The 27,375-nt window shown below is 44.5% G+C and overlaps 1 protein-coding gene across 2 annotated transcripts in view; it reads right to left on the bottom strand.

Moving 5' to 3' along the window:
* Positions 1-27,152, bottom strand: part of ARHGAP40 (Rho GTPase activating protein 40) — a 195,717-nt gene extending 168,565 nt beyond the window's left edge. The window contains exon 1 of one of the 2 annotated variants that reach the window (XM_073555344.1): positions 26,995-27,152. In XM_073555344.1, the coding sequence (XP_073411445.1) occupies positions 26,995-27,002 (8 nt within the window). In that variant the 5' untranslated portion in view covers positions 27,003-27,152. The remainder of the gene's footprint in view (positions 1-26,994) is intronic. The other variant, XM_073555345.1, reaches the window with a different exon arrangement.
* Positions 27,153-27,375: the final 223 nt, after the last annotated feature.

Raw genomic sequence — 27,375 nt, forward strand, 5'->3', positions numbered from 1 at the left:
CGCATATACAGATATCGATACACAGTATGCGGCCATCCAAAATAAGGACATACTTAATAAGGTACATACAAAACGTCAGTATAAAAGGTATACAGATTGCTACCCAACATTAAATTGAAAATATTTTACACAATATATAGATAATAGTTTAGTAGCAGAAATTATAAATATAGTATGACCTAACATATTCCAGTTCTCCAGAAGAAATGACAGCAAACTATATATATATATATATATATATATATATATATATATATATATATATATATATATATATATATATACATACATCAATTTAATCAAGATTTGCAAACATAGATATATATATATATATATACATACATATATACATACACACATACACACTCACTGGCCACTTTATTAGGTACACCATGCTAGTAACGGGTTGGACCCCCTTTTGCCTTCAGAACTGCCTCAATTCTTCGTGGCAGAGATTCAACAAGGTGCTGGAAGCATTCCTCAGAGATTTTGGACCATATTGACATGATGGCATCACACAGTTGGCGCAGATTTGTCGGCTGCACATCCCTGATGCGAATCTCCCGTTCCACCACATCCCAAAGATGCTCTATTGGATTGAGATCTGGTGACTGAGGAGGCCATTTGAGTACAGTGAACTCATTGTCATGTTCAAGAAACCAATCTGAGATGATTCGAGCTTTATGACATGGCGCATTATCCTGCTGAAAGTAGCCATCAGATGCCTGTTCTTAGCTGAGAGGAGTGGTACCCAGTGTGGTCTTCTGCTGCTGTAGCCCATCTGCCTCAAAGTTCGACGCACTGTGCGTTCAGAGATGCTCTTCTGCCTACCTTGGTTGTAACGGGTGGCAATTTGAGTCACTGTTGCCTTTCTATCAGCTCGAACCAGTATGCCCATTCTCCTCTGACCTCTGGCATCAACAAGGCATTTCCGGCCACAGAACTGCCGCTCACTGGATTTTTTTTCTTTTTCGGACCATTCTCTGTAAACCCTAGAGATGGTTGTGCGTGAAAATCCCAGTAGATCAGCAGTTTCTGAAATACTCAGACCAGCCCTTCTGGCACCAACAATCATGCCACGTTCAAAGGCACTCAAATCACCTTTCTTCCCCATACTGATGCTCGGTTTGAACTGCAGGAGATTGTCTTGACCATGTCTACATGCCTAAATGCACTGAGTTGCCGCCATGTGATTGGCTGATTAGAAATTAAGTCTTAACACACAGTTGGACAGGTGTACCTAATAAAGTGGCCAGTGAGTGTGTATATATATATGTATATATATATATATATATATATATATATATATATATATATATATATATATATATATATATATATATATATATATATAGTCCAGTTACAGTCTCGATAAGAAATATTATACCAGAAATGATACTTATTACAATGTAAAATAGAGTATTTCAATATTAGTGAATAGTGTATATAATAATCTCAGTCAACCACATTATTACCCCAATATACATAGCTAAATATGCCTATAAATGCATATAAATGCAAATATATACAGCCATATATCAAAATCCACCCATACAAAATGAAGGAGCTAATAACAATGGAGACGCATCTTCATCTTCGTATACAGGAAAATGTCTTCATATTCATTGAAAAGACTCATGTATATCCAAAGCCTCCAGAAAATCTTTCAGACCCAAACGACACACAGGAAAATGCCAAGTCTAAAAAACTAAAAATAAAACCATGTTAAAAAAGACACAACCTATGTCACTCCAAAGAGTGTAACAGCACCTAAACGGGGAATACATGAAGGAAAAGGGAAAATAACTGCAGAACTCACAAAAATGGAACAAATGAGAGGCATTCGTTAAGGCCATATGGATGGACTGTTTTCAATTTCCAAATCCATTTAGCTTCTAATTGACTCAGTCTTTTAGAGAGACCCCCACCTCGAATATCAATTTTTAAGGCTTCAATGCCCCGTACCTTGAGTAAGGTAGAGTCACAGTCATGGCGCTCCTTGAAATGTCTGGGTATAGTCCTCAGGGTGGCGGTATCCGTGTGGCCATGAGCCGCCTGAATCCCCAACACGTGTTCCCTGACACGAACCTTAAACTGTCGCGTAGTAAGACCTACATAAATAAGGCCACAGGGGCACGTAGCATAGTATACGACATATCTAGTCGTGCATGTAATGCGCTGTCTAATAGTAAAGACCTGGTCTCCACTAGAATTATTAAATTCAGTGCAACGCAAGATGTTGGGGCAGGCGACACAATGGCCACACGGATAACAGCCAACCCCGGGGACAAAACCATCCAAAAATGTAGCTCTAGAACCCACAGAATAGTGACTTGTAACTAGATGGTCCCTTAGATTTCTAGATCGTCGGAACGCCATGGCTGGTCTCTCCGTTATGATCCCATTAATGACCGGGTCAATGCGGAGAATAGGCCATGCTTTATCAAGGGCAGAACGAACAGCCTCTGATCTCGAACTAAAAGTAGTAATAAATCTAACGATTTGATTACCCCTAGGGGTATTAGACATCCCTGATCTATATAATAAATCCTGCCTAGTAGCATGCTTAGCTCGATTAAATGCTATTTTGATGGATCTCCGGCTGTATCCACGTTCAAGAAATCGTTGGCGAAGCTCATCCGCCCGATTAAAAAAACATCTCATCCGTAGAACAAATACGGCGTAGTCGTAAAAATTGACCGATGGGTACCGCCTTAATAACATGTTTCGGATGTGCGGATGAGGCGTGCAATAAGGAATTAGTCGCGGTGGTCTTTCTAAATATATCAGTTTGCAACATCCCATAGGAGCCAGGAGGCTCTGAACATACTTGAGGAACTATCCACTGAAAGTTCTCCGAATGGAGGTAAGATTCCTCCCTCCATCCGTCCACGGTCGACCAAATTTCCACCTCTTTCTACTTGTACCAATATTGATATGTTCGTCCGGGTGGTCACCGAAGAGCTCTATAAAATTTCCAATTTTGTAGTGCATGACAACCTGGGAAAGGAGGAGAGATGTAGATTGGGATTCTTGCGGAATCTGCCGGGTATTTTGATTAAACCAGCTGATAAAGGTGGTAACGTCGTCTTGTGGCCAGCTGAGATGTACGAGAGGGAGGCATTTCGACAACTGAATGTCCATACTTGTTATAGAAAATTGACCTATAACCCCCTCTCTTCATACTTGTCTCAGCTGGAAACAATTTTGAAAAGATCTCTACGGGATGGCGTCATCACCAAACCATTATTTTCAGCATTATTGGTTTCTGAACCCAAGATCCCAACTCTGTATCTGCTCCCTAAGATACATCAGAATTCTTCGGTGCCACCCGGACGACCTATAGTGTCGGGACGTGGCAATTTTCTGGAGAATATAAATAAATGGATAGATTACCATCTGCAACCTCTTGTTATGAGCCTCCCTTCCTTCGTGATACTGGGGATTTGCTACGCAGGGTCGACAGACTCTGCCTTGAGGGTGATACTCTTCTAGTTTCAGCAGATGTGGAGTCCCTATATACTAACATCAGACATTCGGATGGCCTGAGAGCCGTGAAATTCTTTTTGGAGACTTCTCCCTTGGCTCCCAGGCTTAGGGACCTTCTGCTGGAACTATTAGAGTTCACCCTCATTCACAATTTTTTTGTGTTCAAGGGGTCCTTCTACCTGCAGCTCCAGGGGACCGCCATGGGTGCGGCCTCTGCGCCCACCTATGCTGGTCTGTTCCTGGGGCTGTGGGAGAGGGACCTCTTTTTGTCAGATGAAGATACGTCAATGTGCCGTGTCCCCTTATGGACGCGGTACATTGATGACTTTTTCTTCATCTGGCAAGGCAGCTCCGCCGACCTTGCGCAGCTTATCTCAAATTTGAACAGCAATGACCGCAACATTATACTTACGTTTACATCTGATGCCAATGAATTGGATTTTCTGGACGTTACTGTAAGGAGGGATCCCTATGGGATGTTGCAAACTGATATATTTAGAAAGACCACCGCGACTAATTCCTTATTGCACGCCTCATCCACACATCCGAAACATGTTATTAAGGCGGTACCCATCGGTCAATTTTTACGACTACGCCGTATTTGTTCTACGGATGAGATGTTTTTTTAATCGGGCGGATGAGCTTCGCCAACGATTTCTTGAACGTGGATACAGCCGGAGATCCATCAAAATAGCATTTAATCGAGCTAAGCATGCTACTAGGCAGGATTTATTATATAGATCAGGGATGTCTAATACCCCTAGGGGTAATCAAATCGTTAGATTTATTACTACTTTTAGTTCGAGATCAGAGGCTGTTCGTTCTGCCCTTGATAAAGCATGGCCTATTCTCCGCATTGACCCGGTCATTAATGGGATCATAACGGAGAGACCAGCCATGGCGTTCCGACGATCTAGAAATCTAAGGGACCATCTAGTTACAAGTCACTATTCTGTGGGTTCTAGAGCTACATTTTTGGATGGTTTTGTCCCCGGGGTTGGCTGTTATCCGTGTGGCCATTGTGTCGCCTGCCCCAACATCTTGCGTTGCACTGAATTTAATAATTCTAGTGGAGACCAGGTCTTTACTATTAGACAGCGCATTACATGCACGACTAGATATGTCGTATACTATGCTACGTGCCCCTGCGGCCTTATTTATGTAGGTCTTACTACGCGACAGTTTAAGGTTCGTGTCAGGGAACACGTGTTGGGGATTCAGGCGGCTCATGGCCACACGGATACCGCCACCCTGAGGACTATACCCAGACATTTCAAGGAGCGCCATGACTGTGACTCTACCTTACTCAAGGTACGGGGCATTGAAGCCTTAAAAATTGATATTCGAGGTGGGGGTCTCTCTAAAAGACTGAGTCAATTAGAAGCTAAATGGATTTAGAAATTGAAAACAGTCCATCCATATGGCCTTAACGAATGCCTCTCATTTGTTCCATTTTTGTGAGTTCTGCAGTTATTTTCCCTTTTCCTTCATGTATTCCCCGTTTAGGTGCTGTTACACTCTTTGGAGTGACATAGGTTGTGTCTTTTTTAACATGGTTTTATTTTTAGTTTTTTAGACTTGGCATTTTCCTGTGTGTCGTTTGGGTCTGAAAGATTTTCTGGAGGCTTTGGATATACATGAGAGTCTTTTCAATGAATATGAAGACATTTTCCTGTATACGAAGATGAAGATGCGTCTCCATTGTTATTAGCTCCTTCATTTTGTATGGGTGGATTTTGATATATGGCTGTATATATTTGCATTTATATGCATTTATAGGCATATTTAGCTATGTATATGGGGGTAATAATGTGGTTGACTGAGATTATTATATACACTATTCACTAATATTGAAATACTCTATTTTACATTGTAATAAGTATCATTTCTGGTATAATATTTCTTATCGAGACTAACTGGACTACATATATATATATATATATATATATATATATATATATATATATATATATAATAATGTCTATGTTTGCAAATCTTGATTAAATTGATGTATGATATATATATATATATATAGGTCACATAGTGGCTATATTGGACATCCATTCATATAAATAAGTATATTAGACATTTTAGATAGATATCAATTAACATAGATGATAGAATCATCGCGCATATACAGATATCGATACACAGTATGCGGCCATCCAAAATAAGGACATACTTAATAAGGAACATACAAAACGTCAGTATATATATATACTGACGTTTTGTATGTTCCTTATTAAGTATGTCCTTATTTTGGATGGCCGCATACTGTGTATCGATATCTGTATATGCGCGATGATTCTATCATCTATGTTAATTGATATCTATCTAAAATGTCTAATATACTTATTTATATGAATGGATGTCCAATATAGCCACTATGTGACCTATTTTTAGATACTTGGCACTTGTTTTGATTACACATAGTGTTAGATACCATACTTCCTTGTTTGCCATCTATTTTGCCCCCATCCAAGATGGCCGCGACCATTTTGTAATGGTCTGCGCATGCGCGGGTGACGCGCACCTAGCTCCACCCCATCCGCTCGTGGTCTGGCGTCTGACGTCATGGGGCCCCGTGTATTGTCGGTGTCAGCCCGGGTGTGCTGGTGGGTGGGTGGTGGGTCGCTCCCCTGATTGGCGCTTATGCCCATCTAGACCCCTATTTATAGCACACTTGATGGTCTTTTATGACACAGACCCTGAGGAAGGAAGCGGTGCTGCTTCCGAAACGTACGTTGGGTTGCTTTCCTTGCGCCAGTGGTCCAGTGTTTCCCTAGGTATGAGTATGCCGGCACTTTGATTTCCATATTTCCCCCTCTTTGGGGTTTTCTGACGGTCTGGGGATTTTTCCCTTTACTTCATTATGACTAGTCGATTGGTACATCAGATATAGAGATATATTCTATTATATTGATATACCCTAGGGATCCTGTGTACCCCTGTGCGTTTTTCTTGTGTCACTTCTGTCATGCCATTTTTATCTGTGTCTTCAATAAAGTATTATGCTATTTCCATTTATCTTGGATGTTTATGCACTGTTTGTTCGGTTGTTTCTTTATATATTATAGTCAGTGTATCCCATTTTTGAATTGTGTTGGGCTATATACAAACAAATATGACTATTTGGAGTTTCATTAAATTGAATTTGAATTGTATATATTCACTTTTTAGCCTTACACACTGTCAATTTTGTTGCTTCTGAATGGAGATATGTAGATCCGAAAGACCTACTTATGGTAGCTAAAGGAGTTGAACAAACAAGGACAATAAGACGACCTGTCATGTATGCTGGAACACAAGGAAAACAGTGGAGACGTAATAAGGGACTTAAGGACATAGAAACAGTGAGGTGCTGGAATTGTGGCGAGAATGGGCACTATGCCAGCCATTGCAAAAACCCTGTAAAGGAGAGTAAGCAGACCAATCTTCCACCTCCTTCACATACAGACTAGGAAACTGGCAACCCAGTGACAAATGTGTACCCTGTTCTTGTCCCCTCCGGACCTGGTCCTGCCTTGATGACCACCATAACAATGCCGGGAGGGAAAGAGGCAGAATTTTTGATTGACACTGGGGCAGCCGGGACTGTGGTACACAGAGATTTGATAATGCCAGACATGATTACTAATGAGATTGTGAAATGTGTGGGGGTAGAGGGGCAAGTGACAATACCCCTATGAATTTACTGGGAGCAGATGTGCTGAGTGCGAACCAGGCCACCATACAGTACTCTCCTGAGGGTATTACAGTCACAAGTCCCCTCTCAGATAAACATTTGTGTAAGATTGCGGCAATGGTGTATATGACAAAAGTGGTGAAACTAACACCTGACACCAAAATGCCTGAGGATTTAGAAATGGGACAGGTGCCAGACACTGTTTGGGCAAAGGGAAAAACTGATGTGGGTCATGATTAAATTGAAAAAAAAAAAAAAAGGAACCACTCCTCCTTGTTTAAAGCAACACCCCTTGAGCAGAGATATTAGAGAGTATGTTAAGGCAGGGGTTCTGGTGCAATGAGCTTCCCCCTGCGACACCACTTTGTATCCCATTAGGAATAAAAGGATTCAAGGGTTTGCTGACACTTACAGAATGGTTCATGACTTAAGGGCTATTAATGATGATACAGTGAGTGTGACCTCAATCGTCCCTAACACACGCACAATATTGTCACAGATCCCAGTAATGTCAAAATGTTTCACAGTCATTGATTTAGCAGGTGCATTTTTCTCTGTACCCTTGCACCCTGTCAGTATCTTTTTCCTTTACTCATAAAAGGTGAACAATATCGTTGAACAGTCCTCCCACAAAAGGGGGAAAGAAATCCCCTGCCATCTATTCAGCAGCAATGGCAGGGATCCCTGAGTAGTGGCAATCACCTCACCCGCTGATTGTACTATTACAGTACGTGGATGACCTTTTTGCTGTTCTGCCTGGACCAGAGGTCCTGCAGGGAAGCTACAGTTTCCTTGCTATTTTTTTTTTGTCAGAAAAGGGTTGCAAGGTCTCAGTATTGCAAACAAAAGGTGACATTTTTGGGACATTGTATGGCCAAAGGTACCAGACACCTGACTGAAGACAGGAAGCAGGCAATTCAAAATTTTCCCTCTACCGAGGTCATATCAGCATCTACGCACTTTCCTAGGCTTAGTGTCTGTGCGGTAGAAGCAGCTGCACTACTACTACTAGGAAAGGCATGTGAGATCACACTGACGTTTCTTTTGACAATCTATTCCCCGCATGACATCCATGCCATACTCGTACAAGTTCAACCCAAAACATCTGTCTATGGCCAGACAGCTCCGACTTGAGTGTGCTCTACTAATTCCTGGAGTATGTTACATCTTTTGAGGGTAACGTTCTGAATCCAGCCACCCTCCTGCCTGTGGATTCAGAAAAGGGGAATTGGTGATCGTATTAGCGAGTGAGGAAGGATACTTTGACATGACGCATGAACATGACTGCATAGAACTGATGAGTCAGGAGACAGTTGGTTTTGCACACATTCATGAAAAAAAACCTGTTCCTAATGCAGACTGAGTTTTTTTCTTTTTGTAGATGGCTCCAGATACCACCAGGATGGACGATTCTACACTGGATATGCAGTAGTATTCTCACATGAGGTAATCCGAGCGGAACCACTCTCTCCTCACATGTCGGCGCAGGAGGCAGAGTGGAAGGCACTCACTGAGGCACGTAGAGCCGCTGCAGGTAAAATTGCTAATATTTACACTGATTCGAATTATGCATGGGGAATAGCCCATGATTATGGCCCTATCTGGAGAAGCAGAGCGTTCCTTACATCAGCCGGTAAGCCCATTAAAAATGCAGAGCTGGGGAAACAATTGATGGAGGCATTTATGTTACCCATCCAGGTTGGCATTGTCAAGGTAAAAGCACACACAAAGGTGACTCCGTGTAGGTAGAAGGCAACAGAAGGGCGAACGAGGCTGCTAAAGTAGCATAAGGCGGCCCTAGAGAGCAGTGGATGGTGGTGGGGAGGCAGCGTATTCCAGCCACATTGGGTCTAGATGTCCTGAAATCCCTCCGGCAAAAGGTGGCAAAACAGAGAAGGTACACCGGGGGAGACTGGGAGCTGAGCTGAACTCAAATGGAGTATGGGAGAATAAGGATAAATTGTGCCCACCAAAGTCCCTGTTCCCAATCATGGCGCAAGCAGCACATGGCCCCACTCACACCTCAAAAAGTCACATGTGTGCCATGGTAGATGCCTTCTGGATCGCTCCTGGTTTCAGTTACGCTGCCGTGAAACTTGTACAATCATGCCTCATCTGTGCACAGCACCACCCAGGTAAAACAGTAAAAGTCCCTAAGAAAGCGACACCTAGGCCTCTCTACCCATTTCAGAGACTGCAGATTGACGACATACAGCTACCAAGGTAGGAGTGTATGCAAATATCCTAGTATGTGAAGATATCTTCTCTGGTGGGCCGGAAGCCTATCCGGTAAAATGTGCAAATGCTAAAATGACTGCAGACAAACTGATGAAAGAGCTGAACTGCAGGTATGGTGTCCCAGAAACCATAGAAAGCGATAGGGGTACACACTCCATGGGAGAAATAATGAGGGAAGTCATGCTGGCCCTGGGTGTACAGCAAGCATTTCATACACCATATAGGCCACAAAGTAGTGGGAAACTGGAAAGACTAAATGGGACACAAACTGAAAATTCAAAAGGCCATGGCAGACACAGGAAAGAGCTGGGTAGAGTGCTTGCCTCTTACACTCTTTCAGGCAGACACACTCCAAATAGAAAGACAGGCTTGTCTCTCTTTGAAGTCCTGTTTGGTAGTGCACCAAAGACTGGTCTGTACTTCCCACAGGTGCTACAAATGCAACACGTCTCCGACAGCCTACGTCCAGGCCTTGCAGGAAAACCTTAATGTGGTGCATAAACATGTGTTCTCATACATTCCAGATCCTAATGCCAGTGCAGATGTGCATCAGCTGAATCCAGGTGATTGGGTGGTTATACGCAGACACGTGAGAAGGAGCCTGGACCCACGATTTGACGGCCCCTTCCAAGTCCAGCTGACCACATCCACCTCAGTAAAACTTGAGAGAAAACCCACCTGGATCCACGCCAGTCACTGCAAGAAGGTCCTTTCACCAGTAGAATGACTGTAGTCCTCATCACCTTGCTGGCAGTGACAGGATTACTGAACTCTACAGAGACAGGATAAACTCTTAAATGCTGACTGGGACAACAAACTTTTTCGGCATCATGCTCTTCATATAAAGGACATGGAAGGACAGAAACCGAAGGACTGTTGGATCTGTACACACAGCCCTGAATCTGCGAGGACTATGCCGTACTTAGCCTTACCTCTGGAGCCATGGGAGGTATTAACCCCACACTGCATACACAATGAGACTTGGACTCAATCTAGGTTTTGGGGAAAAGATGTGCCCCGTGATATATCTGCCTCACTGGCTATAATCGGATGTAAAGCATCTACGGGTAAAATAATAAGGAAAGAAAGGGGTAAATGTACATCTGGTATAAGTGGAAAACAAATGAATAGTACTTGGTGTGCCCATAAGCCTATGTCAGGACTTTTTGAGTTTATACCAATGTATACAGACCCCTGGTTACGTTTGTGTTCTCACTGAAGGAGTATTCTTGGTTTGCGGACATCGTGCCTACAGGTGGGTGAGCCCAGACATAAGAGGAGTTTGCACTCTTGCCAAACTGACACCAGCCACTTTCATAGTTCCTCATAGTAAAATAGACACAGCAGCAGTTCCAATTCATACTTTGTATAGAAGGGCTGCAGACAATAAGCCCCGGCCAAATGGTCGGCCGCATCTAGTAGAAATGGGGATAACAAATAAAATATTCAGTAGTATGCTAATATACTCCTTCATAACCCAAATGTGGGATAAATTAGTGGAAGCTATCGACTACCTGGATGATCAGATTTTCCAGATTCTTGAAGTTCTTAATGAAACTAATACAATACAGAGACAATTAATCGTAGTACTAGATTACCTGACAGCAGAAGAAGGAGTAATGTGTCAGATAATTGGTCCTACCTGTTGTAGTTATATCGACCCTTCTGGCAATCTCCAGATCAGGGCCAGCATGGACAAAATAGGTGAACTTAGAGACCAATGGTTAAAACAACACAGTGCAAACAGAGACTCCTGGTGGAGTAACACATTCTCTTTTCTAAATCCAGCAAATTGGTTTAATGGCCTTGCAGGATGGATTTTTTTTGGGCATTATATAGACTTGTATGCAAATGTTGTTGTTTTGCTTATTGTTTTATGTAGCCGTAAAAGCGCTAATATTTGTATTACTTAAGCTACTGGATAATGTATGCATAGAAAAAGAATCTAAGGCTGAACCTTCTGTAGTGTATCATAGACCCCAGGTAGCCATTGCTGATGGGGAAAGTGAGTGTCCACACTGAGGGTGGATGGGCGAAGCAGGTAGGAAGCCCCCTTATGGGTACTAGACCCATGAGACAGTAGCTCCTCTGTGGACATCAGCTGACCCTGTGGCAAAGGTTATACCATTTACAAAAGGGGGAAATTGATATAGAAGAGTTAATGGTTTGCTTTATATCCCTTTAATTACCTTTAAGACTTCAAATGCCTTTTGCCTATTATTGCTATGTGTTATTCATATGTAGACTATTAGTCTCTGTCTTCAAGGAAACTATACTTGTTATCATACTTGATCAACAACATGTTCTGGGTACATTGTAAACAAGGTACGACCCTGAGGTGATGGTGGGGGCCAAATGAGCTCCATAGAGTCACATATTGTTGTCAATGGTATAAAAGTTTCCTTGTATTTCATTACGTCAGATAAAGTGATTTGACCACGGCTTGTGTGTGGAGTCTTTGTCTCCAAGCGCTTGCAACAGAAGGGCGGAAAACCTCACAATTTGGACTCACTGGTGATCTGGCATACCTGACGCTTGGTCAGAACAAAAAGCAGCTACGACAGGCCTAAGGCAGCCACAGTGACGGAGCTGTTAGAGCGTCACTAAGTGTGAAGAGACGGTGCGTAGATATACGTTGAAGGTGAAACGCACGGTATGTCGATGTATTCTGTAACCGGAGAGCCTTGAAGAGGATTGTGGTGTGCTGTGAGGCCATCGTGTGGACGGCGAGAGAATAAACTTGGACCTGTTGCACCCGAAACTTGCCTCCATCTTGTGTCTGTACGTCACTGTGCGGTATATAGAGGGACCACCCCCCAGCCCGGCCTAACGACCCTACACTAGGTTTATATTTGTTGAGAGCTTGTTTCACACTTAATACTCGCACTGTTATATTGCAAGTGTTAATCCCTGTAACTAAACCCCCCTTTAACTGTTGGTCCGTCTGTTCCGTGGTGACATACCCAACACCTGCATTTTACTACACTGGTTCCTTGGACTCCTCAGTTGCAGCGATGGTTTCCTCTAAGATATAACAGTACATATGAAATTCAATGTAGCATTGCACATAATATAATCTTATAACAAGAAAAAAAAAAAAATGAGGATCTTCACAGAATAATAATTTTTATTTATATAGCGCCAACATATTCCGCAGCACTTTACAATTAAGCAGGGACATGTACAGACAAATTCAGCACAAGTTAAGACAATTTAAACAGTGACATTAGGAGTGAGGTCCCTGCTCACAAGCTTACAATCTACAAGGAAATGGGGGGGGACACAGTAGGTGAAAAGTGCTTGTTAATTCAGGTCTGGCAATTATAATAGGAATTTCCATATAAAGCTGCATGATCCGGTCATCAGCCCGTGTGTTTAAGTGCAATAGTCAATTATCAAGTGTAGTTATCGTGTGCATGGAGGGTGTGGAGACAGAGGAATAGTAGGGTGCAGATTCAGAATAATATTTGGAAGGAGGGAACAGGGCAAAGTTAGTTTACTGAGTAGTTGATGTGGTAGGCTTGTTTGAAGAGATGGGTTTTCAAAGTGCGCTTGAATAGGTCGGAGCTAGGTATCAGACTGATCGACTGGGGAAGTGCATTCCAGAGAGCTGGAGCAGCACGAGAGAAGTCTTGGAGACAGAGGTGCGAGGTTCTGATTACGGGGGATGTTAGTCTTAGGTCATTTGTAGAACGGAGGGCACGTATAGGGTGATAGAAATGAGAGAGGAGATACAAGGTGGTGCAGAACAGTGGAGAGCTTTGTGGGTGAGAGAGATGAGTTTATACTGGACCCTGTAGCGAATAGGTAGCCAGTGTAATGACTGGCACAAGTTGGAGGCATCGGTGAAGCGGCTGGACAAAAATATGACCCTGGCTGCCGCATTCAAGATGGATTGGAGGAGAGGAGAAAGTTTGGTAAGAGGGAGACAGATCAGACGAGAGTTGTAGTAGTCCAGACGAGAATGAATATGAGCAGCAGTAAGAGTCTTAGCAGTTTCTAAGGTGAGAAAAGGTCAGATTCTGGAGATGTTTTTAAGATGCAGGTGGGTCTCCCTCACACCCAGGGCTGTGGGGTACTCGGTACCGGGCCCGATGAGCTTCAATGTGAGATGTCACGGCAGCTGGGACCCGCCCTGTGGCCCTGGGCACCCATTGTAAAAGGGAAATGTTCAGTGTGCTTATGATGAGCGATTCGTGACGCCACCTGTGGTGTTCGGCAAGAGATGTAAGCCGACGCTGCAGATACTCTGGGACAGATGGTGTGGTGCAGCAGTGGTGGTAAAGCCCTCCACAGGCAGGGCTGAAGTAGATGGTGTAGTGTAAGGCGCAAGGGATGTAGCAGTGCTGGGCAGGTTGGTGCAGGAATAAGTGGAGGACACCAGGGCATGTAGTTCCAAAGCTTTACTCACAGTCTGTTGCAGGTACAGGTGCCCGCATCCATGCCGTGTCCTCCGGGTCAGGAGCTCAGCCAACTTCCAGGCATGATGAAGTACTCCATTCCAACACTCCGCCAACGTATGTGCCTTTTCTGAACGTCTCCTCTTATAGGGCCTTTGAATGAAGTACTCCTAGTACTGAGTTACACTGGAGTGCCTCCTGTCAGATGTCCCTAAGAACTCTACTTGTACGGCAGACAGAGCTGTAGCTTGCTTCGGGGACTCCTTGCTACTAAGTCCCGGCTCACTAATATGTTACTGTTGTGCCCCCCAAGTCTTGAGTGGGAATAAAGTGGTCACTACTTCTATTCCTCCGGTGTCTGCTGCAGGACCATTAGTATCCGTACAACCTCAGGGACCGGACCCCGGACTTGCGCTTTGAACTTGAAAAGGGTTCTCTTCTAACCCTGGTCCTTGTTCTGTTATTCTCCTCACGTTCCGTACTAATCCTTCTTTCCAATGGAAAAATCAAGCTTCTTTTCTCTGTCTCTTTCCTGTGCCAGCAGACCCAGATCACTGCGGCCTGCTGCTGCACTTCCTTCTTCCATCCCTCTCCTGGGGATATTCTCTGTCTCACTCTCTGTCCTTCTACATCCTCACCCATTGACTGAATGAAAGACTGACTGACTCAACTCTTCCCGCTCTTTTATGTGAACTCAACTCCACCCACCTCCCAGCACGTTTCGTGTTCCAAGCAGGGAGCCACCAAGGGGTGCTATGCTACACTCCAAGCAGGGAGCAGCCGAAGGTGCTTTGCTACACTACTTTGTGATGTGGGGTGCAGGTGTTGGAGTGTGGTCAGGTGTCTCCACCTTACCTGAATGGTGGGGCTCCACACCTCAGGAGGAGGTGCAGTACCTCTGTGGCAACTGAACCCTCAGGGGCGCCACATAGGTGACAGGAGCGAGTGAGTGATCGGATATAGGGAGTAAAGGAAAGTTCAGTGTCGAATATGACCCCAAGACAGCGGGCATGCTGCTTGGGAGTTATGGTTGAACCCTCCAGGGTTATTTTGATGTTAGGTAGAGTGAGGTTAGTAGAGGGGAGAAACACAAGAAGTTCAGTTTTGGAGAGATTTATTTCAGATAGAGGGAGGACATGATGTTAGAGACAGCAGACAGACAATCCTTGGTATTTTGAATTAGGGTAGGGGTAATGTCAGGGGAATAAGTGTATAATTGGGTGTCATCAGCATAGAGATGATACTGGAACCCAAATCTGCTGATTGTTTGTCCAATAGGGGCAGTGTATAGAGAGAAGAGGAGGGGGCCTAGGACTGAGCCCAGTGGGACCCCGATAGTAAGGGGACGAGGAGAGGATGAGGAGCCGGCAAAAGATACAGTGAAGGAGCGGTCAGAGAGGTAGGAGGAGAACCAGGAGAGGGCTGTGTCCTTGAGGCCTATAGAGCGGAGCATAGTGAGGAGGAGCTGGTGATCCATAGTGTCAAATGCGGCAGAGAGATCCAGGGGAATCAGCAGGGAGCAATGACCTTTCGATTTAGCTGTTATTAGATCATTAGAGACTTTAGTGAGGGCAGTTTCAGTAGAGTGTTAGCGGAAACCAGATTGTAAGGGGTCAAGAAGAGTTATCCGAGAGATAGTGGATTAGACGGGAGTGGACCAAGCGTTCCAGGAGTTTAGAGATGAAGGAAAGGATAGCGACAGGTCTGTAGTTAGCAGTGCAGTTGTGGCGCCCCTGAGGCTCAGTCACCACAGAGGTATTGCACCTCATCCTGAGGTGTGGTGCCCCACCATCCAGGTAAGTTGGAGGCTCCTGACCACGCTCCAACACCTGCATCCCACACAACACGGTAGTTCAGCAAAGCCACATTGCGGCTCCCTGCTTGGAGTGTAGCAGAGCACCTTTGGTGGCTCCCTGCTTGGAACACGAAGCGTGCTGAGAGGCGGGTGGAGTTAGAATACAAAAAAAGAGTGGGAAGGGTTAGGATTTGAGGTCAGTCGGTCAGTCAGTCGGAGAGTCACTCAGAGGAGTGAGGAGAGGAGATCCCTGAGAGAGGGATGGAGGAAGGAGGTGCTGCAGCAGATCTCAGTGACCTGGGTCTGCTAGCACAGGAAAGGAAAGAAGGAGAAAGACATTGAACTGAAACCTGATCTTCCATAAGAAGGAAAGACTAGTACGGAACGTAGGAGTAAAAGGGAACAGAGGACGTGGGTTAGAGGAAGAACCCTGCCTAGAAGTTCTAAGCGCAAGGCCAGGGCCCGGTCCCCGAGGTTGTATGGATACTAATGGTCCTTCCACAGACACCGGTGGAGTAGTGGGCTGTAAATGCACTACTCCCATCTAAGACTTGGGGGCACAACAGCAACCTTGATAGTGAGCCGGGACTCAGGAGTAAGGAGTCCCCAAAGCAGGCTACAGCTGTCTGCCATACAAGTAAAGTTCTTGGGAACATCTGTCAGGAGGCACGCAATGTATTTCAGTACTTCACACTTAAAGGCGCTATAAGAGGAGACGTTCAGGAAGGCACATGTTGGCGGAGCGTTGGAAGGAAGCATTCCATCTGGCCTGGAGGTTGATTGAGTCCCTGACCCGGAGGACACAGCACGGAGGCAGGCACCTGTGTGTACTACAGACTGTGAGTCAAGCTTTGGAACTACAAGCCCTGGTGTCCTCCATTGATTCTTGCGCCAACACACCCAGCACCGCTACATCTGGGTACCAGCTTGTACACCACTTGTGCCTCTCCTCTACATCTACACTGCCCTGGGGCTACAGCTCCACCTGTGGGGAGCTTCACCATCTTGGCTGCAACACACCATCAGCCCCAGAGGATCTGCACGCAGCGTCGGCTCAACATCTCACTTGCCGAACACCACAGGTGGTGTCACAAACTATTCCATTAACTACATTCCACCATTCAAACTTCCCCTGTTAATTGGGCGCCCAGGGCCACAGACCGGGTCACCGCTGCTGTGACACATCCCGCCGACCCCGGCCCGGTACCGAGTACCCCACGGCCCTGGGATGGCGAACCACAGTTCTGGTCCAGGGATGGCATTTTAAGTAAAGGGGTTATTATGGCATGTTTAAATGAGGAGGGAAATATACCTGAAGAAACAGAGAGGTTAAATATTTTAGTCAGGTGAGTGGTGACCACTGGTGAGAGAGACTGCAGGAGCTGTGAAGGAATGGGGTCACTGTTGCAGGTTGTAGGCCGAGCGGAAGCGAGGAGCTTGGAAACTTCTTCTTCTGAAACAGGCTCAAAGATATCTAGTGAGCTTGAGGTGTGGCAGGGAAGGGGATCCAGGCACCGAGGAGATTGGGCTGAGATATCCTGATGGATGTGGTTGATTTTTTTCTAGGAAATAAGTGGCCAGATCCTCACCGCTGAGGTTGGTGATGGGGGCCTGTACTTTAGTTTTCAGGAGGGAGTTTAAGGTTTCAAAAAGTCATCTTGGGTTGTTGGATAGTGAGGTGATGAGCGTGGTGAAGTAGGATTGTTTGACCAGATGAAGGGCAGAGTTATAGGTTTTGAGCATGAACTTATAGTGGGTGAAGTCTTCTGCTAAGAGAGATTTTCTCCACTGCCCCTCTGCACACCTTGAGCAGTGCTGAAGAAAGCATGTTTGCATTGTGTGCCACGGCTGCCCTTGTCTGTGTCGGGTCGGGTCTGGTCTGGTCTGTGTCGGGATATGGTAGGCATGAAGAAATAGTAGAGGTCTTGTACCTCTAGGGCACACATGTGAAGCTCAGGCATGCCAGCACAATCTGGCCTGCAGCAAGCACAATGACATCATTACAATGCGCCTGGGGTGAAGAGCAGTGCAGAGAATCAGAAGATGCACTGCAGAGACGGAATAGTGGGGGAACGATTAAAGGAGAGGTTTTTTTTATGTGGGGCTCATTATACTGTATGGAGCACTATGTGGGGATTACAGTTAGGGAATCACTGTGTTGGGGTCACCGTACTTTGCCGGGGAGGGCGTTCAGTAGAATCATACCATGCATGTGGAGGATTGTTCAGGGGTCAACTCCCTTTAAATTTGTTTCCATATGAAAATGTTCATCATATTTGATAAGGGAAAAACTTCCTCAATTGCAGACATTTTGTTTAATAAATATCAAGGTTGGTCAGCGACTTTGTCCCTGTTGTACTTCAGTTTGACATCCCTGATCTAGAGGAAGGCTTGAACAACTCCAAGCTGTAGCACAGCAATGTGCGGGAGCCCTTATTTAGAGCAAAATGATGTCGGTAAGAAGAAAAACAAGTCCTCTCCTTCTAATGCTTTACATGCAAAGAATGAGGAACTTGCCTTACAGTCTCAATGTTATTTCTGTATCAGCAGATTTCCTCATTCTGCTGCCAATAAGCTCAAATAATCAAAACATAAGGACAAAGTGGAAATGTGTGAATAGAGAAAACTTCCTTGCCAGGTGTTTTTTCCATTTCCACATCACTAAGTGTTTTGTATTTAACGTGAACTATCAATCTGATAATGACAAAACGCGAAACATTAGAAACTAGTAATTTCAACCAAACCAGAGATAACATCTGTAGACAGCCATCTCTAGGTAGTTGCACACATCATTTCAGTGCAGGATAATGGTTGAGTAGTAGAGATACCTACAGGAATGCTAGTTTTCCTTGAGAAGATCTAGCTCTTGTAGGTAGCATTGCCTGCAGGACAGCCTATATAAGATGGATCTTTGTTCTGGAACACTCATTCTCTATGCATAGTGAAAGGCATCTCACCCAGCAATAGTACTGATGAGGGGCAAGTGTCCTGGAGCATCTGTCTGCAGGCCATATTCTCTGGTTGACTGTAATACATTGAAAGGATTCAAAGCCATTTAATGGGTTGGACACTGACAGCTGCAAATAAGAGGTTAATCTGCATTAAAACCTTGTGTAGACTTGAAGTGTAGCTACGCCGCAAAAGTGACGTTTTAATCTCCATGTAATGGCGCTCTCCGAGTCACCGGGGTGGTGCTGGTGAGTGATTATGGTACCTCTCAGGATACTGTTAGCGCATCTGTAATCACGGCCTGGTGCTTTCAGTGGCAGTTTTCTTTGAGTGACAGCCTGCCTGCAATGCGTGTGCGCAAAGTGCAGAGGCGTGATTATAGCCATCCCAGTATGCTGAACGGTCCAGTAATTTCTCCCCAACACTGCCCAAATCGCTCGGAGAGAGCAGTTACACTGTTATTTGACTGTGATTAAAACTTTATTTTCTCTATGTAGCTGCACTCCCAGCCAGCAGGCTACACAGGTTTTTAACAGTATTTTCCCTCTAGATATAGGGTCAAACAGTGTTTTTGGTGACCTCAGGTTCCCTTAAAGCTGCATTTACACTGAAAAATTATTGTGAACAAGCTGTTTGGACAACGCTGATTTCACCGATAATCTTTCAGTGCTACAGATCATTTCTACTTGTTGATATGGTGAAATTCCTTTTTGTGCAGCCAAGGCCGCCATCAGGGCATGACAGCCCTTACAAGTGTATGGGGCCCAGACGATTAGGGGGGCCCGCGGGCCCACTGAGGCCCCACATTTTGTTCAGGCTTCTCTGCGCTTTGTAAACTGTACCAGCGCCTGCCTGCTGGGCCCTTCCCCCCCCCCGAGCATCATGGTCCAGCCAAGCCAGCGCCGCCCTCATGTGACGTCACACGCTGCTCTTCCTTATTCCAAGCAGTGTGCGTGCTCCACGTGGGACTGGCTGGCAGCGGTCGCAGACTGGAGTCGCAGCAGAAGACTGTGGACCGGACGGCCAGGCAGCAGGAGTGGACAGGACGATCGGACCAGCCTCCAGGCGGTGAGTGGACAACCAGGCGCAGAGTCACAAGGCGGCGAGGGAGCAGGGTGGGTAAGTACGTACTAGTCAGTCACTGTCAGTCTGTCTCTACTCTCTCCGAGTGTACACTGCACTGCGACGTCTCAGGCCGGTGGCGTGGGTGGGGTGGGTCTGGCGCTGTGGGGATGATCATGGTGTAGAACTACCAGCATCAGTAAGCCCATACCCCTTTAAGACCTATGTGTCCACAGCAGTTGCAGAACTACAACTCTCAGCATGCTGTGGAATTTTCTCATCTTCAGCTATTGCACAACTACAACCCCCAACATTCCTTGACAGCTGCTCTTACACAACTACAACTCCCAGCATGCTGAAGTATTTTTGCTCTTTGGCTACTACACAACTACAACTCCCAGCAAACCTTGACAGTCAGCGGCTTTGTGAATGTTTTCTTGGCTGCATCCTATGAAACTTATGTTGGAACCACAAGTCCCAGCATGAAAAGACTGTCTAATATCTGTGGTTTTCAGGGCAGACTGAGAGTTGCTGCACAACATCTGAAGAGCAAAAATATGTCGCATTCTGCTGGGAGTTGTAGTGATACAAGTCGCAGAATAATAATGCTCCAGCATGCCGAGAGTTGTAGTTGTGCAATAGCTGGAGAGCTGCAGATCAGAGACCATCATCTTGGTGATTGTCTCTCTGCATGCTGGGACTTGTGGTTCTGCCCAAAGTTCTCCCTGAAACTGTAAATCATGAAACTACAAAAGAATCCGCTGGATGAAACCTAAAAATTCCCAATAAGGCAATTGTGTAACTGGTGTTACTGGCATTGATGGAATAACCTGGGAATCTCAGAGCTGGACCATCTACCCACCGACACACAAGTTCCCCACCCCATGTCACTGCAGATGTAGCAGAGCTGGGAGTGATGGGGAGAGGGCGACGATGGTGGTGGCCGGTGGGGGAGAGGGCAGTGATGGGGAGGAGGCAATGATGGAGGTGGTGGAATGGGCAATTTCTACACGAAGGGGATCATGTTGGGGCATATTTCTGCATAAAGGGGATCATGATGGGGCATATTTCTGCATGAAGGGGATCATGATGGGGCATATTTCTGCATGAAGGGGATCATGATGGGGCATATTTCTGCATGAAGGGGATCATGATGGGGCATATTTCTGCATGAAGGGGATCATGATGGGGCATATTTCTGCATGAAGGGGATCATGATGGGGCATATTTCTGCATGAAGGGGATCATGATGGGGCATATTTCTGCATGAAGGGGATCATGATGGGGCATATTTCTGCATGAAGGGGATCATGATGGGGCATATTTCTGCATGAAGGGGATCATCATGGGGCATATTTCTGCATGAAGGGGATCATCATGGGGCATATTTCTGCATGAAGGGGATCATCATGGGGCATATTTCTGCATGAAGGGGATCATCATGGGGCATATTTCTGCATGAAGGGGATCATCATGGGGCATATTTCTGCATGAAGGGGATCATCATGGGGCATATTTCTGCATGAAGGGGATCATCATGGGGCATATTTCTGCATGAAGGGGATCATCATGGGGCATATTTCTGCATGAAGGGGATCATCATGGGGCATATTTCTGCATGAAGGGGATCATCATGGGGCATATTTCTGCATGAAGGGGATCATCATGGGGCATATTTCTGCATGAAGGGGATCATCATGGGGCATATTTCTGCATGAAGGGGATCATCATGGGGCATATTTCTGCATGAAGGGGATCATCATGGGGCATATTTCTGCATGAAGGGGATCATCATGGGGCATATTTCTGCATGAAGGGGATCATCATGGGGCATATTTCTGCATGAAGGGGATCATCATGGGGCATATTTCTGCATGAAGGGGATCATCATGGGGCATATTTCTGCATGAAGGGGATCATCATGGGGCATATTTCTGCATGAAGGGGATCATCATGGGGCATATTTCTGCATGAAGGGGATCATCATGGGGCATATTTCTGCATGAAGGGGATCATCATGGGGCATATTTCTGCATGAAGGGGATCATCATGGGGCATATTTCTGCATGAAGGGGATCATCATGGGGCATATTTCTGCATGAAGGGGATCATCATGGGGCATATTTCTGCATGAAGGGGATCATCATGGGGCATATTTCTGCATGAAGGGGATCATCATGGGGCATATTTCTGCATGAAGGGGATCATCATGGGGCATATTTCTGCATGAAGGGGATCATCATGGGGCATATTTCTGCATGAAGGGGATCATCATGGGGCATATTTCTGCATGAAGGGGATCATCATGGGGCATATTTCTGCATGAAGGGGATCATCATGGGGCATATTACTACAAGAAGGGGGATCATGATGGGGCATAATACTACATGAAGGGGATCATGATGGGGCATAATACTACATGAAGGGGATCATGATGGGGCATATTACTACAAGAAGGGGATCATGATGGGGCATATTACTACAAGAAGGGGATCATGATGGGGCATATTACTACAAGAAGGGGGATCATGATGGGGCATAATACTACATGAAGGGGGATCATGATGGGGCATACTACTACAAGAAGGGGGATCATGATGGGGCATACTACTACATGAAGGGGATCATGATGGGGCATATTTCTGCATGAAAAGGATCATGATGGGGCATATTTCTGCATGAAGGGGATCATGATGGGGCATATTACTACAAGAAGGGGATCATGATGGGGCATATTACTACAAGAAGGGGATCATGATGGGGCATTTCTACATGAAGGGGATCATTCATCCACTCAATGCTGACTTTTATTCCCCATTGACTTGCATTGGGGTCAGGTTTTCGACGAAACTCCGAATTTTTTTTGCCCTAGTCGGACCAGTTTCATCCGACTTAAATTTTTTTTATCATTCGGGTTTCACAAAACCTGATCCGAGCAAAGTCGCTCAACTCTAATTATGATTATTCCCTCCTTTAAAAGGGATATTTGGCTGCCATGAAATACACTTAGACCCAAGCTTATTGATATTGCTTGGTTTAGGTCACTTCCAAGTGAAAGCATTTTTTTCTGTATTTAGAATCATCTTTTATTATAAAAACAAAAAAACAAAAGTGGAACCTACAGAAGGTCAATTCTAATTAACAGATTTGGACCTACAAAATACCAGGCATAATACGGTCACGTCAAGGAGACAATTAATAATAATAAAAATTTTATTTCTATAGCGACGACATATTTCGCAGCACTTTACATTTCAGAGGGGACTTCTTCAGACAATAGACATTACAGCATAGCAATAAACACAGATCAAAACAGATACCAAGAGGAATGAGGGCCCTGCTCGCAAGCTTACAATCTATGAGGAAAAAAGGGGGGACACAAAAGGTGGATGGTAACAATTGCTTTTATTGTTTGGACCATCCCTAGTGTAAGAATCGGGTGTTCCTGTTGCTGCATGAACCAGTTAACAGTCTAAATATGTAACAGTACAGACACAGAGGGCCATTAACTGCAAAAAGCATGCGAGAACATGATGCGAGGAACCTGGTTATGGTAAAAAAAATTTGAAATGAGCCACACAGGGATATTTAGGCTAGTGCGTTGAGGCGATAGGCCAGTCTGAACAACTGTGTTTTTAGGGCATGCTTAAAACTGTGAGGATTGGGGATCGTATGAACCTGGGTAGTGCATGAGATCTTAAAGGCGATCTGTCCATACTGCAGACATGTATATTTAGCAAATGCTCATTCTTCATGTAGTAAATCAGGAACATATTTTCTTATAACTATAAAAATCCTCCATACACCTTAGCTATTGACCATATGTTCGGCCAACAAATATCTCTAATACCTGCCCTCCCTATCATGTGCTAAACATAAGTGCATTTTCTCTGGCAGCAGCTTATCTCCTGGAAGAACCAAAAGATCAGAAGATGAAATTCAGTATTCAACAGCCTTCTCTCCCAAACATTTTTTTGAGGAGAAGATCTGCAAACAAACAAAAAACACATGGACTTGTGAACAGCCCCACAGATTGTATTGGGTACTTGTTCTATCCGAGAAAAACACAAGACTAGAAAAACAGATGTCTGAATGAGGCCTTAGATAGATAGGAGGAATATTTGTCCAACTAGGGAGGCAGTCACTTCCCCAAGGAAAGAAACAAAAAAAAGTTGCATATGGGTCATTGAGCCTTGAGGGCCCAGAAGGTCCCTTTGTCCCATTTGAAAAGACCACTACTATTAAAAACCTGCAATATTTGGGGTCCCCCACTTGAGCTTTTGCTTTGAGGCCCATGAGCTTCGAGTAGGCAGTGCAAACAGATGGTACCATGTAAAACCCACTATGAAGAATGAAACAATGACAACAACTACAGTTAAAAAAAGCCAAAATAAAAGTTTTACCTTTCTGCAAAAAAAGTGTGTCTAAATGCTGATAATTTCTGAAATTGTTGAGGCACAATCTGCATTCCAGATTACGGTAACAGGGCTATACACCATCATCCCAATTCAAACAATTTTAGGTAGAATTAAGCAAAGTTTTGTACATTTTATATATGCACAAAAATTCGGTAACTTTTGAGTGGAACAATCAGAGGAAAAGTATAATATGAACACGTCACCACTTCTGTATTTATCACCCACACCTGGTTTTGGCTTACAGATACTGAGGTAAAATACTGACCAAATACTGAACGTGTGCACATGGCCTAATAGAAACACGTCACCACTTCTGTATTTATCACCCACTCCTGGTTTTGGCTTACAGATACTGAGGTAAAATACTGACCAAATACTGAACAGTGTGCACATGGCCTAATAGAAACACGTCGCCACTTCTGTATTTATCATCCACTCCTGGTTTTGGCTTACAGATACTGAGGTAAAATACTGACCAAATACTGAACGTGTGCACATGGCCTAATAAATACAGAAGTGGCGACGTGTTTCTATTAGGCCATGTGCACACGTTCAGTATTTGGTCAGTATTTTACCTCAGCATTTGTAAGCCAAAACCAGGAGTGGATGATAAATACAGAAGTGGTGACGTGTTTCTATTAGGCCATGTGCACACTGTTCAGTATTTGGTCAGTATTTTACCTCAGTATCTGTAAGCCAAAACCAGGAGTGGATGATAAATACAGAAGTGACGACGTGTTTCTATTAGGCCATGTGCACACTGTTCAGTATTTGGTCAGTATTTTACCTCAGTATCTGTAAGCCAAAACCAGGAGTGGGTGATAAATACAGAAGTGGCGACGTGTTTCTATCACCCACTCCTGGTTTTGGCTTACAGATACTGAGGTAAAATACTGACCAAATACTGAACAGTGTGCACATGGCCTAATAGAAACACGTCGTCACTTCTGTATTTATCATCCACTCCTGGTTTTGGCTTACAGATACTGAGGTAAAATACTGACCAAATACTGAACAGTGTGCACATGGCCTAATAGAAACACGTCACCACTTCTGTATTTATCATCCACTCCTGGTTTTGGCTTACAAATGCTGAGGTAAAATACTGACCAAATACTGAACGTGTGCACATGGCCTAATAGAAACATGTCACCACTTCTGTATTTATCATCCACTCCTGGTTTTGGCTTATAAATACTGAGGTAAAAAACTCACAAAATACTGAACGTGTGCACGTGGCCTTAGAGAAGAAGATTCCCGACTTACAAATTAAATGTTGTCCATTTACTTCTAAAACTGGGTTCGGTATTTGTGACATAATCAAACAGCATTTGCCATGTGGATATGCTAAGCTAAAGTTACACCATATACCAAGGATTATTCATCAATACAGGGTTAAACCTTTATAATTCTATTTTAATGGTTGCCACAATGGAATCGGAGGATAATAGAGGCAGAGTTTGGTTACAAATCTGTATAGTCTGGCATCAGGAAAAGCTGTAATACCATTCTGTGAGTAGTGCTAGGATTCATACTGTGTGATATCAGGAAAGTCTTTCCCAAAAATACATTATGGGATTAACCAAATATATTGCTTTTTTATTGGCAAGTGCATAGGCATCAATGTTCGGCACTCATCCTTCCAGTGCCGGTAAGGCTAGGTTCACATTTGCATTCAGGAGGGCTGCGGATGGCTGCCTACTTCCTCCCTCCCTGAAGCTCCGCCTACGCTCCGCCTACTTCTGCATGTGTCCAGCGTTTCCCTGCGTATCTATCTTTAATATTGGGTACACAAGGACATGCATTGCATGCGGCGATTTGATGTGTGCGGTGACCACACGAAAACGCAAAATTTAGCGTTTTTGTGGTCGCCGCAAATGTCAAGTCGCCGCTTGCGGACGCTTCCAACGCATGTCCTTGTGTACCCAATGTTAAAGATAGGTACGCAGAGAAATGCTGGACGCATGCAGAAGTAGGCGGAGCATAGGCGGAGCTTCAGGGAGGAAGAAGGCTGCCATCCTAAACGCAAATGTGAACCTAGCCTAAATGAACACTATACCAAGCTAAAATAAAAAAATCCGAACCAGGGCTTATCCTTCTAGCTGCCAGTGCCGGCAAATGAACACTATACCAACTTAAAATCCCAAAATCTTTACCTGGGTAAGAATTTTGTACCAGTTACTTAGGCAAGAGCTACACGGTGACGTGTCGTGTGACACTGAGATCATAGTGCTGCACTGCGATAGCGCATCTAATCATTTCCTATGGTATTATATCAGGACTAAAATGTTTTCAAATGTGATAGATCTGGTTGAAAGTAGCACGCAACTCACTTAGCGCAGACTTCAGTGCAAGTTAAATTTGACTCATCAGTAAGACGGCTGGGTTTTTTTTTTTTTTTTTTACAGAAAAAGCTACTCCAAAATAGCCATGCAACAGCACGTCGCAGACAAGTATCACATGTTATTTTTCTTCGCACGACTTGCCTGAGAACGGTATGTTTTATATTAACCCCTTACTTCCAGAAATTAAATTTGCCTTCATCTAACTTTAATAGTGTTGGCATATCATTATTTACTTCGCAAAGCCCAAATAGCAAGTTTGGCACACGTCATATTTGCCACTCTTCAGGTGTCCTACCACTTTTGAAATAAGCTAACAAAATTTGCACTATTAACCAGGAAAGAGCAGGGCAACCATCAGTATCGGCAGTTTTTTATCATTTACAGCAGAATTATGGCGCAATTTCAAGGTCTCGCTTCAGAAAAAGTCCAATAAATTTGGCGACTCATCAACTTAAGACTTTCCAAAATGCAAGCCTTAAACATCTGCCCTATAAGTGGCATACAGAGAGAGGAAGAATGACACAATCCCAAGGACATTTACAACTGAGGACATTAAACATGCAAATTAAAGGTAAAAAAGTAACATGGGAATATCCAGGTGAGTGTACAGTACCTGCTCATAAGGAGACACCGAGTAGTCACAAGTCCCAGCAGTCCTGTCCTGTGATCCCCTGAAGCTGCCTCCTGTTCCTCCTACTGATTACAGCAGCTGCCACAAACAGGAGGGGAAGGAGAGGAACATAACTTCTGAGGGATATCAAGGCGGCTCAGCTGCAGCTGCTCCCATGGACAATACACATGGCCTTGGACAATACACTGTTCCCATAAATAATTGCTCTTTCCATGCTTCTGTTTCCTCTGAGCAGTCATATTGTAGCAACATGCTTGGAATGTGGCTCTAAGATAGTAACACTAGTGCACAACTCATTGGAAATGGAGAAAACATATATGAAGATATCAGAGCTAAATGGAATTTGTAACCCTTTGGAGTAGT

This window comes from Dendrobates tinctorius, unplaced genomic scaffold (assembly GCF_039654945.1).
Source record: "Dendrobates tinctorius isolate UK_male_01 unplaced genomic scaffold, ASM3965494v1 ptg000223l, whole genome shotgun sequence".
Classification (NCBI taxonomy): domain Eukaryota; kingdom Metazoa; phylum Chordata; class Amphibia; order Anura; family Dendrobatidae; genus Dendrobates; species Dendrobates tinctorius.